This window comes from Centrocercus urophasianus, unplaced genomic scaffold (genome assembly GCF_019232065.1).
Source record: "Centrocercus urophasianus isolate 14NV4802_14NV808 unplaced genomic scaffold, USGS_Curo_1.0 seq_32, whole genome shotgun sequence".
NCBI classification, from domain to species: domain Eukaryota; kingdom Metazoa; phylum Chordata; class Aves; order Galliformes; family Phasianidae; genus Centrocercus; species Centrocercus urophasianus.
Genome location: NW_024884889.1, coordinates 5,356,230 through 5,372,565, shown reverse-complemented (window position 1 = coordinate 5,372,565; position 16,336 = coordinate 5,356,230). Strand labels below are relative to the sequence as shown.

General features: G+C 37.9%; 1 protein-coding gene across 2 annotated transcripts in view; it reads right to left on the bottom strand.

The window, feature by feature from the left end:
* Positions 1–1,106: 1,106 nt before the first annotated feature.
* DDX60 (DExD/H-box helicase 60) overlaps positions 1,107–16,336 on the bottom strand; it is a 41,464-nt gene continuing 26,234 nt past the window's right edge. For both annotated transcript variants that reach the window (XM_042829721.1, XM_042829722.1), the window contains 14 exons: positions 15,911–16,038; positions 13,185–13,343; positions 12,092–12,236; positions 11,459–11,611; positions 11,171–11,275; positions 10,049–10,249; positions 9,412–9,516; positions 8,216–8,357; positions 7,524–7,645; positions 5,546–5,693; positions 4,192–4,334; positions 3,070–3,221; positions 1,940–2,002; positions 1,107–1,832 (listed from right to left, as the gene is read on the bottom strand). In XM_042829721.1, the coding sequence (XP_042685655.1) occupies positions 1,733–1,832; positions 1,940–2,002; positions 3,070–3,221; positions 4,192–4,334; positions 5,546–5,693; positions 7,524–7,645; positions 8,216–8,357; positions 9,412–9,516; positions 10,049–10,249; positions 11,171–11,275; positions 11,459–11,611; positions 12,092–12,236; positions 13,185–13,343; positions 15,911–16,038 (1,866 nt within the window). In that variant the 3' untranslated portion in view covers positions 1,107–1,732. The remainder of the gene's footprint in view (positions 1,833–1,939; positions 2,003–3,069; positions 3,222–4,191; positions 4,335–5,545; positions 5,694–7,523; positions 7,646–8,215; positions 8,358–9,411; positions 9,517–10,048; positions 10,250–11,170; positions 11,276–11,458; positions 11,612–12,091; positions 12,237–13,184; positions 13,344–15,910; positions 16,039–16,336) is intronic.

The following is a 16,336-nucleotide window of genomic DNA, read 5'->3' as shown; positions in this document are numbered from 1 at the left end:
ACTGAAAGTAAAAAACAGACTGCTGTGCCTAAGGCTTTATGAGACAGTAGTCTTCAACATAAAATTAGTGTTCTCTGATACACATAAATCTGTTTTTTCGTCCATAATTCACGCTACCTTCTCAAATATGGTTTATTCTGACTTTATTATTTGATCAGTGAATTAATTGTTTGCTAGCTGTAAAGGTTACTCCATCAGGAAACATGTACATGGCAATATATAAATAAGGGCAGTTTTACTCTGGCTGTGCAAGACTTGCCTGTGTAGAACACAACTTGCCAGATGGTAAAGAGTAAGTTTTATTGGTTTTTTTTTCCATATTGAATTGGAGAGTTATCTGCCACTATGTTCACTTCTAGTCCTGATTTTTATTTCATAGGTTTTAAAAAATGCAGGAAAACTTCAGTCAGTTAATAGTAGCTCAGCAGCACAGCCTTCTACATAGTTTCTTCCTCTCAATATCCCCTACACAACACATCGTACTTGAGAATTTAATGTTGCTTAGCGAGATTTCAAGTCAAAAACTTCATCAGTGCTAAGCTTAGGAGCAGCAGAACTAGTTAATTCAAAAAAGGATTCTGCATTGTTCTTAGTATATACATTTTACTTCATCAGTAATAACTTCGTTCTGTTTGTTGACAGTGAAGAGGTTTTAGATGCCCCCACCCTGGAGCCATTCAAGGCCAGGCTGGATGGGGCTGTGACCAACCTGATCTAGAGGGAGGTGTCCCTGCCTATAGCAGGGGGTTGGGGCCTTTCAAGGACCCTTCCAACCCAAACCATTCTTCATTCAGTGGCTAGGAGGGATGCTTTATTATCCCTCTAAACAGTGAGTGGATGTTGTACCTGTAATATGCTGTATGCACAGCTATATATTTAGACTACAGGTAGACAAAAATCTGGTTAAACTGAAGAACTATTAACACATGACAAAGTCGGGGGTTTTTTCCCCCCTGTGAAAGCAACCACAGAGCATAGAAATAGAAAACACTTCAGTCAACTTTTGTTTCAGAGAACTTGGTCAAGTGCTACGTTAATGGTGCCTTTGATCTTTCTTACTCTTAAGGGTACAACAGGTGAAAAATGAGGCAACGTAACGTACAGAGCATGTTATTAAACTTTATTTTGATACAAGCTTCTTCATACTTAAAGTTTTGTAGACTACAGCTGCAGTCAAACTTCAGAGCTTCTGCAAATGTTCAGGATGGTACTACCTATTAAAACCATATAAAATCAATAGAACAGTTGATTTTATTTGCATTGCCAAAGAAATGAGCTGAAAGTTTCCAGTGCTTTCCTACTTGCAGCAAGTGAGATTAGCGCCTCACAATTCTTACACTCATTCAATGTATTTGAGAACTGTCTTAATTTAAAACACTGACCGAAAAGAAAATCTGCTTCCACAATGTTCAATTACATACTTTTGAAATACATTAAAGCTACAATGTAGTAGACATTAGAATTACTAAAACATTAATATGACAAAATGAATTTTCTGTGCTAATCTTTCATTTCTAAAAGTGGGTTTTACTAAAATTTTGTAATGAAATACATCTGAACATTCAGTCACTTTCTAATTTAAAAGATAGCCGATAGTGTTTATATGGTAAGAATATTATGTAGTACTGGTTTTTAGGTTTGTGTTCTTTGATTTTTGTTGGTTGTTTTTTGTGGAGGTTTTTTGTGTGTTACACCCCACCCTACACACAGTCATCCATTGTAACCAAAAGACTCAGACTGCATTAAGTTTACTTTCGTAGACTTCTCCCAGTTTTTGAAATGCCAGTAGAACATGATCGTTTGGATCATCGCACAGTTCGCTCAGTGAGGTTCTATTTTTTACAAAAAGAAAAACAAAAAAGCATTATTTCACTTTTAAGGTTTTTTTTTTTTTTTTTTTAAGGTGGTAAATATTCAAAGCACACATTGGTCATCATACCTTATGGACTGAATCAGGAGTACAAAATCCTTGAGGAGGTAGTAGGCATCTCCTTCATTTAACCTGAAAACAACAAAATGTGAAATGGTTATCATCCTACTGCCTTGTTAAAGCCTGCCAAGTCAGTTGAGGTGCAAAGAACGTGTTGTGCAGCCTCAGATGTGCTAGTTCAGTGGGGCTGTAGAGTAACTGTAAGCTTCACGTGTAATAGTGCTATGCAGATGTGTGCTTCTGTAGTCATACTAAGCTGTCATGACTCATCACTCATGGTTGGAAAATTATTTCATTAGTATTGGGAACATGGTTTCAGTTTCTAGAACAACTAAGTGTTCCAAAGCTAAACAGGAAGGCTGTTTGCTTCAGATGAAACTGCTGACTAAATGGAGTAGGAAACAGAGAAGAGTAGCTTTCCACTAATATCTAAGATACTATACAAAGAGGATCAGTGCATGGTGGAATGCAGCTTAAGAAATCTCAGTTCCTAGTCATTTAGAATACCATGAGTATTGTATTGACAATAATGTATTTTCTTGTCTTTTGATGATGTAGCATTCATGCCAAACTTGTACAGAGAGCAATTCATGGAGTTTATGTTGTCTCAGGAAGCAGAGAGAGGAGGTATTCACAAAACTTAATAGGCTTTGAGAATGAAGGCAAAATGAGAGAACGTTGAATTGTGAGGGCAAGTTGCCAAATGCTCAAAAAAGATGAAGAAAGGAGGAAGTGTCGAAGCAATATTAATGCTAACTTTGAATCATTAGCAAGTTTCGTTTTGCTGGAGTAAGACAAGCTTCTGTAATGACGATCTTCCTCTACGCCAGAGTTTGTGGTTTTGATCAAGTAGTACTTGGGTTAAGCTGGCGCAACCTCAAAATAACCTATCACTCCAGTAAAGACTTTGCATTATCATACTGTTTTCAAAATCCATCTGGCACTTCACAGACGTTGTCGTTAGAATTTACTGTTATCTGTGTTCTGTGTTCATTGTAACATTCAGCTCTAACTGTATTTAATATATATATTGCAATCCTAAATTCCTGAAAGAGAAGGCTTTAAAAACAAAGAGGTGTACTAATACCACGTTGAAAGCAATGATACTGTTTCACTATATTCAAGATGGCAATGCGTACCAGTTATCAGTTGCCACAGCAATCAAGGAGCCGTGCTTGTAGAAGTCCAGCGCGTATGCGTTGAGTGGCAAGCTTCTTCCTTGTTCATCATACTTCTTCAAATGAAGCAGGGGGCAGTTTCTGACGTTAATTCCAAGGGAGCGTAGTACAGCCTGGAAAAAAAAAAGCCTGCTTAAGAACTTGGGTTTTTTTGTACGTTCTGTGCCACAAACATAGAAGCAACTACAGCCCCACAGCTGACACACTCCGTGTTTCTAATCCTGTGCAAGTCAGAATACCTGCACAAGTACACAAAGGCCGTAGACGGAAGCTATCTTGCTCAATTCACTTACAGTGCTTTGCAATGATCCATGAATAATTTATTTAGGCTGCTAGATTTCTTGAGTTCTACAAGGGAACTTTTCCATAAATATATGCTATGTATTCAGACTCTCTTGCTGATATTTTCAACATACCAGCATTACGCATGGCACATCTTGAGGGTGAAAGTGAATTACAAAATCCAAATTGTAGTCATCTGAGTTACCTTATTCTAATCAGAATCAGGAATGCTGAGATAACTCCCTAATGCTACAAGACATGTTGAAGGGCACAGCAAAACACAAGCTAACAGCAAACACCCTGATCTGTATTACACTTTACATACTTCATGTTATCTCACGTAATCTCATAACGAATAAAGAAGGAAATGCTCAATGCAATAACGCATGCCTTACTAAGTTCCTTGAAATCACTTCATAATTGAGTTTATTAAAAAAAAAAAAAAAAAAAGCAGAAAAAGCCTGGAAGTGTATTTTAAAGCTGAACTTTCCTTAACTTTGAATAATTCACTTAACAGCCAAAAGAACAGAGATCTTCTCAGAAAGCAAACTGCTTTTTTTTTTTTTTTTTTTTTTTTTTTGCTTTTTTTTCTTTTTTAAACACCCATACATTCTGTGTTTCTTGCATTGTTATAATTTAGTGCTAATCAGTGCTGGTTCTTCTGAGTCTGTAGTTTGTTTTTCCTTAAGAGAAATCCTTAAATCCTTGAAGCCTGCATGGTGAACAGAGGGAAGAAGATGGTAATAAAACATGGTTATTAAAAGGTAATCAAATTCTGCCCTTTATGAAACAATAACTTACTTTATTAACATTCTCCCCATGAAATAGATCGTCATCAACCATTCCGGATATACACGCAAAAGGTGAGACAGCAGATATGCGTTTGGTGTCGTCCATCAAATAAGATGCCAGTTCAGTGCTGTGCCATTTTTCAGATGAGAAATCTACATGGGAAGTTCCAAACACAACAACAGCTACAATACAGACACAGGCAGTTCCAGCAGAGAATTTTAAAACAAGCGAGTTTGAGATTTATCCGCTAATGGTAGTAATTGTAGTTAATCTTCTAAGCTTAGATCCTTCATGGTGTTTGTTTGTTCTTAGGAGGTTCTAAGCAATTGATCACAGTGCATAAGAGAAAGCTTTCTCATGATGAGGGTAACTGCATCTAAACTCTCCTCCCCTCCGTATGACTTAACCTTTCTCCTTGACTTGTGAATGAACAGCAAAACCTAGGAGAGTGCTTTTTCTATTTACAGGTTTTATTGCATCCTATGTTGAAGAAAAACAGCTTAAATAGAAACTTTGTTTCCAAACGGCTAACAATATTACTTCTTGAACTTCACTTCTTGAACTGCATCCTTTTCTGCTATTTGTGATGCTGAGTATGCTTTTGTTACACTCTGTGCCATTCAAAAATACAGCAGCAGTTTCACAGTGTATTTTCTTTGCAGCATTGCTCCAAAGTTTAAGTACAAAAGTCTCTTCTGCTGCTTGAACTTCCGAACACAGTTCAATCTTACATTTCTTTTTTAATAAATCTAATGCAATTCCTAGTATTTTCTCTTGCAATTAAACAGTTTCAGCAAAGTAGGGAGAGTGCAACCACACCTGAGTGTTAGACCTTTCATTTCAATAAGAAACTTTACCACGTTGGTAGAGGGGTAAATTCAGTTTCTGTGGCTCGCATTCTAAATAAAAGTAGTACTCACAAAAATACTCTAACTGGGGATGCTGATTTTGTAAACTGATTTTCATAATTCACATTTTCATAGGGGCTTTTCATATTCTACAGTCTAACACTCCCAAGACTCTGAAAGCTACTCAAGCATTGCAAGCATTTCAGGATGTGCAGAAGCGTTCATTATTAAATAAAAAGGCTTTCAATAAAATATAGTTGTTTTCATTTTATAAATAATTCCCTTAACTATTTATTTCTCTAAGTTATTAGAACAATAGCAACTGAAGTGATTTTTTCCTGTACAAAATTGCTACCATATACTAATGTAATTGGTACATCAGAAGTAAAACAGAAACTGTATGTCCCTAACATGTCTAAATTCACTTTTTTTTTTTTTTTTTTTTACAAAATGATAATTTATCTTTCCTAACAATGTCACAAATGCTGATTATGCATTTGTTTTTCATTTCCTACCTGTCTTTGACAGTGGAAGTTTGTATTCTTCTTCCATATCTGCCAGCTTAGCTGTTGTCAGAAGAAAATGAGCAAAGTTTTCTTCAACCTTGGTGTTGTACTCATTGACAGCATCTGCAAAGTCTTCTGGCAGATCTTCTAGAAAGACCTGAAATAGCAAGCACTTAATGCCTTAATTCAGGTAATTTCTCCAGATGTGTCACTTGTACTTCAGCACAATTACTGGTACAAACAGCACACGTAAAGGAAAGGAGACTACCACTGTAAACTCTGCCTGATCTGGCAGACCAACTATCCATCTAAAATTCAGGAGTTTCTCCCTGAGATGCACATCTGTTTTAAACAGAAAAAGACATGGAAAGTAAGAAGCATACAAATTCCTTGAATTTTTACTCAGGAGTACTCAGCTTTATTAAATGATGTTTAGATAGCTATTAAGGTACTTCTGCAGGACTACCTACTCAGATCTAGTTTTGCATACATCAGTGCTCAGGGATTCCCCATCACACGTGAAAAACGCTGGTGCTTTGCTGCCATTCAGAAAGCCCTTTTGTATGAGTAGCCACTTTGCAGAAATTGGTCTTTTTTAGAAACCGGACACAGGAGCATTGAAATGCAAAGAAGCTTTGTTTGTTCTCAGGCTGTAGCTGTGTACTCTAAAAATGGAGTTTGCATGGAAGAGGCAGCAATAGGATGTTGCACTTTGTGAAACCCTTAAGTTCGGTTTACTTTGTGCATGAGATAATGCTCATCCTGTACTACTGTCCCACTGTTGGAAAAAGATGCTCTTAAGCCTACACAGGCCAGCAGATGGTGCTAATATCCTTCTGGGTCACTGCTACGTGACAGGAAAAGCTACAGTTTCTTAAGACAAAGAAAAAACTCAGTACTTCTAATTAAACAGGACACTCGACTGCTTCTTCTGTGCTTGATGAAACAAGGCTTCTTTATCCTCAGCTGGTAAGTACTTTGTTTTTTTCAGAAATTCACACAGGGTACAGGTGTCAAGGTTTTAGCAGTAGGTGCCTGCAGAGGTGGCTACTTTGTGAAGAGGCCAGGATTGCCTGTGATTCAGGTGGTTTCAGCCAGCTCTGCAGCAGAGCCAGCCCAGGGCAAAGATGAGCCCAGCAACTACTGCTAAAGGTATTTACAAAAGGCAAAAGTGTCACACAGGCAGAGGAGTGAAGTAAAAGCTGAGAAACTGCAGTTAGAACACCAAGGTCAGGGAAGAAATAGAGAGGAGGTGTTGCTCCAGATGCTGTAACTGGTGATTCTCTACATGCTGTAAAAGAAAGAGCAGTGAAGCAGGTATTTTAATACAGGCCATGGATACAGCAGATGAGTAATTATTTCCCTCCAGCTTGCGGAGAAGTTCATGCCACAGCTGATACCCACATTGCAGCCTGCAGAGGAGCCCAGAATAGAGCTGCCGTTTATTTCTTGGAAGAACTGTGGCCTGCAGACTGCCCACGGTGGAGCACATTTATCCAGGAGGAACTCAGCTCACAGGAGTAACCCATGCTAGCATGCTAGGGCTGAAATGAAAAGTAAGGAGGAAGGAATGACAGAATAGTTAGGAATTGACCTCAGCCCTTCGTTTCATGTCCGTCATAGATCAGGGGAAGTAAAATAGTTTGGAATGAAGGGGTGAAGTTGAACAAGGGAAAGCTAAGTAAGAACAAGAAAGGTGGGTTGGTGTTTTGTTTTGTTTTCTTAAAACAGATTTGAGTATTAAGCAGTAATAAGCTAAGGCTGTATGTGTAATTATAACTGGGTAAACAAACTCCCTGTTTTTGTCTTCAGTCATGGAGTTTTCAATCTTATTTTCTTACTGTCCTGCCATCGAGGAGTAATGAGGAAGCAGTTGGGGAGGGCAGGGGAGGCAGCTGGCTGCTGAAACTACTAACACTAGTCTGACACATCGAAACAAATTCATAGAGGCAGTTCACAACATAAGTTAGAGCAATGCTTTCTCTACCTTGGACTGGTAAAACGTGTGTTTAAATGCCATTGAGCAGGCTGGAAGGTATCTTCTCCCAAATAGATTTGCTAGAACAAGCACTAGCTTCTCTAGGACTTCTTCCGAGAAATCAGTTGAGCCTGTATCAAAGCAAAAAGCACACGGGTTATTTATGAAAACTTAGCCCCCAAAGTTTGCTTAAAATAACTTCCATTCAGGAGTTTCCCTCTCAGTTGCAATAGACAAGAGTTGACTGCCAAACTGGATACAACTGGATAAACAAAGAAAACTGCATTAGGTAATTAAACAGTTGTATCCACAAACTGATAGAGTGGGTACACACATCACATCTTAGTGCACAAAACAGATGTTACTCATGCAACAAGACAGCGATATTAACTACTTTTTAAAGTTTATATCCAGAAGTCATTCATATTATTTTCTGCGTAACGTTAATGCTCTGGAGACAGAATTGTTTTTTTTTTCCTAGAATAAATCAACTTTTCTAATGCATAGCATCCTTTTTTCCTCAGAAATCCAAGCACATGCAGAGTGCACACAGGCAGAAGCCAACGTGGGGATGAAGGCTAGGTAAGCAAAAGATAGGAGCAGCAAGGAGGCACATAAGTCTGCTGACCTTTGGGGTTACAGAGCCTTCCACAGACTCTGTAAGATGTGTGAAGTATTAAGAAGCATGAAATGTTATTTACCTTCCTTAATTGGCCGGCACAGTTTGTGAAATAAACCTTTCACAAGAAAACTCACTAAGACAAAGTTTGAAGGTTCGTGATAGTGTAAGTGTGTCACAAGCCCAGCAAAACCTACGGGGTTACCTTCTTGATCCAAGTAGCCCTGTTTGACAGCAAAATAAGTTTAGTTGTGAACATCCATTTGACAAAAACTCAAAATGGTGGCATTACATATTATAGATAGTCATTCAACCCAATGCATATGTTGAACAACATACTCAGTTTCTTTTTTCAGTTGTTTTTTTTTTTTTTTTTTAAACGCCATAACTGTGTCATTACGGGAAAACAAGGTAACAAACATTTGAGCATTTCTAGGGAAGATCCTTATCACCTACGCAAAGCATAAACGTTGACTTCATCATTTTAGTACCAGTATAGATCATGTTGCAAATGACAAGTGCATACTGTCACAAAAGTGATATTTGATGGCATTCAAAACCATTAATCCAAATGTTTGACAGGATGAGAGCAGAACAAGCAGTGATCAGACAAGTGTATTGTCACAGGATGTCAAGGTGCTAGAAGTATATACAATTTCAAAAGCTAGGCAAGCTTGTGGAATAAAACTCAATTCAAGGCCATGAGTTCTGGGACACCCTCCTGGCATCACACCCTGTAAGGAAGTAAGGAATAGGCAGAGAACCATATTTTTGCAGTTGTTGGGGTTGGTTGGTTGGTTTGTTCCACTCTTAAGAAAAGCATGGGAGACAGTATACCATGTACCTGGGCCTGGTTTTGGCCAGTTTTTATGCTAACTGTAACTTTTTGGATATGTTGTTTATGCCTCCTGCAAACTGACTTCAGATTTTCCTATTCAATGGGAGTATCAGGGGAGTCCTCATCTTCTCCATTCCCACCCTTGAGTTTATTATCAGTACTGATAAGCTAAGATCCCTTTTAGTATTCTCCTTTCCAGACTACAGCCCCCAGTCTCTCAGCCTCTCCAGATAAGGGAGATGCTCCTGGCCCTAATCATCACTGCGGCCCTCCTCTGAACTTTCTCCAGTGCTTTCCTGTCACTCTTTAACTAGAGAGCCCAGAAATTAAAACACATGGCTCCTAAAGCAAAGAGTACTGAATTATGAGAATCCATAGGTTGAAGGAAAAACAAGCCTGTATTTACACATAGGCATTATCCTGAATGATGTAAAACCTACCTCTTTGATAAGAAACTGCAAAGAAAACATAAAATACATTTTTAATACTCCAACATATCTTTCTCTTTTGAATGACATCAGCGAGTGCTTCAGCACTGACAATGCCTAAACAAAAACAAAAAAAAAAAAAATAGAAATGCAAAGAAATGCATATTGTAAAAAGCAAATGAATTAAAGTTCTAGCTTTTTGATTCCAGACTGCTACTACGCTGATTCCAAAAAAAGAGTAATGCACACAGCTTTCTCATTGTTTCAACTGAGGCCTCATTTCATAGCTGTCTTTCTGAGGGGAAGATACGTTCACCTCTTTTCCTCAAACTAAGCTGGAAATATTGGGAGATTTTCTGATTCTCCAAAGAAGTGCACATACTGTATAGAACAAGTAAAAATGCTCTCCCAATAATAGCATTCCTTTTGACTATGTAGTTTATTGTCAAGAAAGATGGATGAAAACGCATTGTGTGATACCACAGAAAACATGAAAGCAGATCTCACTCTGCTATGCTGCTTCTAATATCTGTATCCAGACAGACAGCTTACTTTTGAAATGCATAACTTTCTGCTCGTGTTAAGGAGATATTATAACTTAATTTAACTTAGACACGATTGAATTCATATTAAAAAAAAAAAGTGAAACCTTTGCTCTGGCATCCATTTTGTCATCAGCCTTTGCAGCCAACAGCATGAGTCTCAGTATTAAGGAGATAGTCAGAGGAAACTGGCCTTTCAGTTGAGGTACATTGGATTTGATAAGTCTTTCAACCTTGGGCAATGGAATATCATAGAAGAACACATCTCCAATCATATCTTGTCCCCGTCTTCCAGCACGTCCTGACATCTAAGAATATAATATTTGTACTGTTATTTTAATTACATTATAAAGAAGAAGATTCAGTATGAATGTAGAGCAGAGAAAATGAATAAGGAGTAGAAGGAGTCTACACAAGGGTAAGTTCTTTTGCTTCATTCATCCTTTCTTGCTCAGGTCTATTGTATCAGGACTACACCAGTAGTTGTCCCTTGTACCTGATAATGTAACAAAGCTGGAATCATCTCATTTATGCACAGCAGAAGAGAGATGCATGGGAGTCTAATTACTGCACAGATACACTCTCTGAGAGCTACCCTCCAGCTGATGCTTTCAGCTGCATTGGCTGCTTTGATCCTGAGCCAGAGGCAAACTAGAAGTACTTCATGAAAACACGGGCTTGAAGAGTAGCAGAAGAGCGGGAAACAGACTAATGAAGAGTCTGAAGCCTATCTGCTAGACTGTCAAATAGCTGGAGGCAAATGCATTACTGCATTTGCAGAGTGCATTCCAAGATGGAATTAACTCAGAGGTCCCGATTCAGTCAGTGCTGTTTATCTTCATCACTGTATCCCCACTGAGTGTTCTTATAGCATGGTTTTGGTTTTTTTATTACACATTTGTAAGGAAAGGCTAGAACAAAATACCTTTTGTTTGTGCTGACTCTTGTAAACGAAAAAGAAATCTATGCATCTTACTTACAGAGCAATTACAATGCTTTTGTTAGTAAAATAGGTCTTTTGAGGATTCATGTTACTTGTGGGCCATCAGTTCTGACACATTAGTAAAATCATAGTAGCTGAAATCATTTTTGTCGCCAAGGTAAACAGCTAAAATTCAGTACTTATCCGGAAGTACATGTAAAAGAAAAGACATCATCTGTATTTGTGTGATGACAGCTATGCATCTACTTCTCTTGTAATATAAATAGCACATGTTCTGCACACATACCTGCCTGTAATTTAGTGCATCTAAGAAGACAGAATCATCAGCAAAGACCACAGACCTACATGGCATGTTGATCCCTAGAGCGAGTGTTGAAGTAGCTGTGACCACCTGTAAAATATTAAATACAACTACGTGTGAGAAAGGGCAATATCAGATTTCTTAAGAGCCTTAATATTCACCTTACATCAGTCAGTGCAGTGTATTTTACCACTGATATGTGATACACTAAACTTTGTTTACTAGTATGGAGAAACAAAGCTTAAAAAGCTCAATTAAACTTGATTTTCCAACCTTGATATATCCCAGCCTGAAAAGCATCTCCACTGTTTGCCTTTCCCTCATGGCCATAGCTCCGTGATGATACCCAATGCCCCTCCGTGCCAGCATTTGATGCAGATAACCATGTCTCTGAAACCTAAGCCGGTAAAAAATCTTCCTCAAAGTCTACAAATAAAAAAAAAAAAAAAAAAAAAAAAGCATTAAGCATTAATCATCACCAAATGTCCACAATGAAAATGAAATTGATCTCTTAGCCATTCGAGTCCAAGCATTTGACAGGGCATTTGAAGAAGATGCCTGAAGAAGCAGTAGAGTCACCACCCTTGAGGGTTTTCAATAAATGCATACAGGTAGCCACCTGTATAGGGTGTAGTTCTAGTACATAGACTATAGGGACAGTTGTGGTGGGCACGGTGGTGATGAGTTGACAGTTGGTAGAATGAAAGTTGCTCCATACATCTTCAAAATAAAATTATGTAAGATTGAGACCTGGAATCAAATTCAGAATCCAGATTATTTCACAAAGTTAGTGAGTATTGTTATGAATAGCAATTGCATCACTTACTATGTGCATTTTATGATTTGTGCACTAATCCAAGCATTTTAAAACATAGAAAACCATAAGTGTGATTATCAATTACTTACATCTTCATCCACTGCTTTAGGATCAGCATAAGTACACATAGAAGGGATTGCAGTGAGCTTGTTAAGTCTTTCCTGTAGCTGTTTTTTCATAGACAAAAGCATCACCATGCTTTCCATTTTACTAGGTTTCACCTTTTTGGTATCGCTGTTTAAAACATACAATTGAAAAGATTATTTCTTTAACATACCTATTTGTATTTTAATACATACTTTGGGTTCTTAAAGGTTCATATGTGTTCTCTTTCAAACTGTAGGCTCAAAAATGAAGGTAGATGTCTTCATGTAGAATTACTTATAATGCTAACGTCTCCATTTTAACTTGGCTGATATGCAAAACAGTGAATAATTCTGGGCGAAGGAGAAGGAAGCAATTACAGTGATATAAAAAAATGAAAAATTATGAACACAGCAACTACAAATACCTTGCTTAGCAAATTAATAAGCTATCACTATTGCACAGTGAAAAAAAATTCCACATTAAAAAGAAACGTGATCAATTTACTGCAAATAATTACATGGACTGTAGAGATCTGGGGAAGGATTTGAAGAGAAGGAAACCAGAAGCAGGCTTTCAAGCCATTGAGTCTAAACTCATACTGGATTTTAACTCATTACTACTAAGGTCAGATTTTACACCCCATGATCACGAAACAAGGAAGTGGAAAACTAGAGCAAAGTTAAGGTATAATCAAAGCAAAATGCTGTCACATTTTTGAAGAGCATTTCATCAGCCAGGTGTACCCACATTTCAAAGATCCACTAATATAACCAGACCCAGTGAAATCAAACTATCAATGTGTTCTTCCACAGTGGCTGACCTCATACATTCAAGTCTCTCTCTCATCCTCATGCTGTAGCACCAGCACTTTACCCAGTATCAGCCACACTAGTATTTCCTTTCTCCATCTATGCACTAGGTGCTGCTATTTAATACCCACCATGAGGGTTGCTAAAGCAACTGCAACTGGCTGCTTGGTATGGGGTACATTCCCCATCACATCATAAGGTACATTCCCAGAAATAGCTTAACACAAAATTTTACTCTGTTGTAATGTGTAAGCTCGACAATAGCATACTAAGTTCTAATACTTACATGTTCTCAGATTTCATTAGTGTTTTATTCACTTTCCTTAATTTCTTCTTTATATCTTCTTTTTCCTTCTCCATTCTAGGGTCACATTCATTGCCTTGTTTTTCCAGCAAATTCAGGAAGACATTCCTGGCTGCCTTTTCCACTGAATCTAAGCCAAATCTTTAAGCAATACACATCAGTTAGGACAACTCTAATAGAGCTCTTTATTTCTAAGCGTACGTAACAAATGCTGTTACAGTAATACTCAGCAAGACTTTTTACCCAACCACAGTTAGTAGAATTAACTGGAAGCACATTACTAGCTGATTGTTAAATCATAGAATTAGAGTGGCCTGGGTTGAAAAGGACCTCAAAAATCATCTGGTTTTAACACCCTTGTCATGGGCAGGATTCGCCAATTACTGGACCAGGCTGCCAAGAACCACATCATAGCCCACCATTCACTTACTAACTGCATTTATTTCTAATCTGAGTGGCCATATATAAAATGATTGTGCCATTAAATTATTTGCAGAAAGCATGCTCAATCCTCCCTTAAATAATTTTAATCCTTCTCAACTAACCAGTTGAAGAAAAAAAAAAAAAAAAAAAAAAATCAATGCCTGTTTCTTCTAGTCTTCTACTTAGCTGTTCTTCCTCATAGCCTTTTCAACACTGCGCTGTTTGAAGCTTAACAAGGATAAGGACTATACCAGCTTCACCCTCAGTAAGCAGTTATCAAATCCTTGTTGCAATAAGGATTGACAGCAGATCATTTTGACTAACACTAAGAAGTGTTCACAAACACCTGGCATGAGGCTGCAACCTTAGTCTGTTAGAATACTCGCAAGTCATTCAAATCCAGCAGTCACCAAGAACAAAAACTGAAGGACTCTATACTTGTTAAGGCCAAACAGATCTTAACACAATTCTTGCTTAAACTTTCTTCATCAATGACAGAGCTCAATAACAACTATTTCCCGTTTAGGCTTGATTCCTTGGGAGTGAATTCAATTTATTCAGCCACATAAGTAAAAGTGTGGTGCCAGTACATTCCTTTCCCTGGTGTTTTTAAGAGAAGAGGGCTCCAAGTAATGTTCTCCCTACCAAAGGCCACAAAAGCAATTAGGCTGCTAGAACTTCAATACCTGCTCTTTCAGGAGTCTCTATTAATTCCATGCTGACTTGATACCATAATGGGTGATCATTTGCTTGAGCTGTTGATGAATTAGGTTGGAAAAAGCTTACCACCGTCAACAAATACCAATCTACTATTTCAAGTCAGCATCTGTTTCTGAGGACTCCAAATCCCTTTCATCTGCCTCACAAATTCTCAGGACTTGGACACATAAAAAGATACAAGTTTATAAAAAACCTGTTTGATGCTCATCCCTTGTCAGAACACAGCACAGAGGAGGTCCACAAAGAGCTGTTACATTACACCAACTCCTTAGAACAGCATCAGATAATACATTTCTCTACTCCAAATCCCAACTTCATGTCACTAGGTTACGCCTCCACACCCACTGGTCTGCAATGTGTTTTCATCCCACAGTGATCATTTTGTTATAATTAGTTACTGAACAGAGGATTCACACTCCACACACAGTGCCTTGTAAGAGCCATACATCACCAAAAATTTCTAAGAACCCATCATTCCACAGCAGATGAGAATAAGCCACTTCTCTTTCTCTGTGAAGAGAAACCCTTCTAACTTCCTAGCGCCCCAAAACGATGCTGCAGTTCATAAAGCAGCTGTGAAATCACTCCTTAAACGAAGGATTTACAAATATCTGTTGGTAATTTTGAAATCTATTGGCTTGAACTTGAAAGCAGACACAACACTATTTTTCAACTAGACTGTCACTCAAAATACAAAAAGAAACCGTTACTAGCATTTAGAGATTGACAACCTGTATACTCACTTTTGCTTCTTCCTTTCCAGCGTTCTTTCAGAAATGCTTTTTTATCAGCACAAACTTGTAAGAAATGAAATGGCAGCTAGCATTCTCCCCCAACTACTAAATTGTCCATTGCAAGGAAGAGCAAGGCTTCATATTGGGATAAGAAAACATTCTACCTTATGTGACTGTTGCTTAGCACTGGACAACTCCGTGTAATGCTAAGTAGCTTCTTTTCAATATTAAGATCAGTGTTAACGAACTACTGATACTTTGAAAAGCATTGATTATGTTGTCAGTAGGTTGTGCCCATTTGATGCTTTGTGAAGTTACATCTCAGATGTATTCAAGATGGGTTAATTGATCCATTTCACTGGATAAAACACTACGTTGACAGAGGTTTTGCAGTGAAATCATAACAAAAGATACATTCATAGAAGCTCATTTCATCCTTTTCCCTATCAAGCCTGCACCTACACACACTCTTCAAACTCTAAATAAAGAGCTGAACTTACACTTAACACACAGGAGCAAAGCTAATGGAGAATTCAACTCTTACTTCAGTGTGATTCAGCTTCTCATAATTTCCCATCGTATCACTCACAGATTCTAACCTTCCCAGACAGTAATTTATTCACAGTTTTACTTCATTTAAATCTTCAGACCCATAAACACAGATAAAAATACAAAGTCCCACATAAAGATAAATGGGATGATAGAGCTTGCGAGTCTTTATTTCATACACTTTAAAACCAACAAAACGAAAACCAAATGAACAGCATCTTCCATTTTTTCTCATTTTTCTCTAGTCAATGAACACATAATACAGGGAAAGTAAATACTTACATAAAAAATATAGCAGGCAATTTACCCATTTCATGCAATTTATCAACAAAGCGTGCAAACTTCTTCCACTTGTGACGTTCTGAACAATCCACAGGTTTGGGCCTTAAGTCCTCCAGTACCTCATTCACCTGACCAAAGCATTATTATTAAGGATATTTTAATACCAGAAACTTCTGCCTGGAAGGCAGTTTCTATCAGCCCAGATATTTTAAATCATGCAGTACTGCCTCATGGCTTACAGACTTAAAAGCCCTGCAAAGCATTAACTAACTTCAGCAATAACTCAAAACGCAAATTCTTGGCTACCATCACTGTGGAAATAGTGAAGTATTTCTAACACATCAATTATATTTTCACATTTCAGTGTCCAATCAAGAAGTCTTGTTTGTTGTTGTGGGGGGGGGGGGGGGGGGGGGGGGGGGGGGG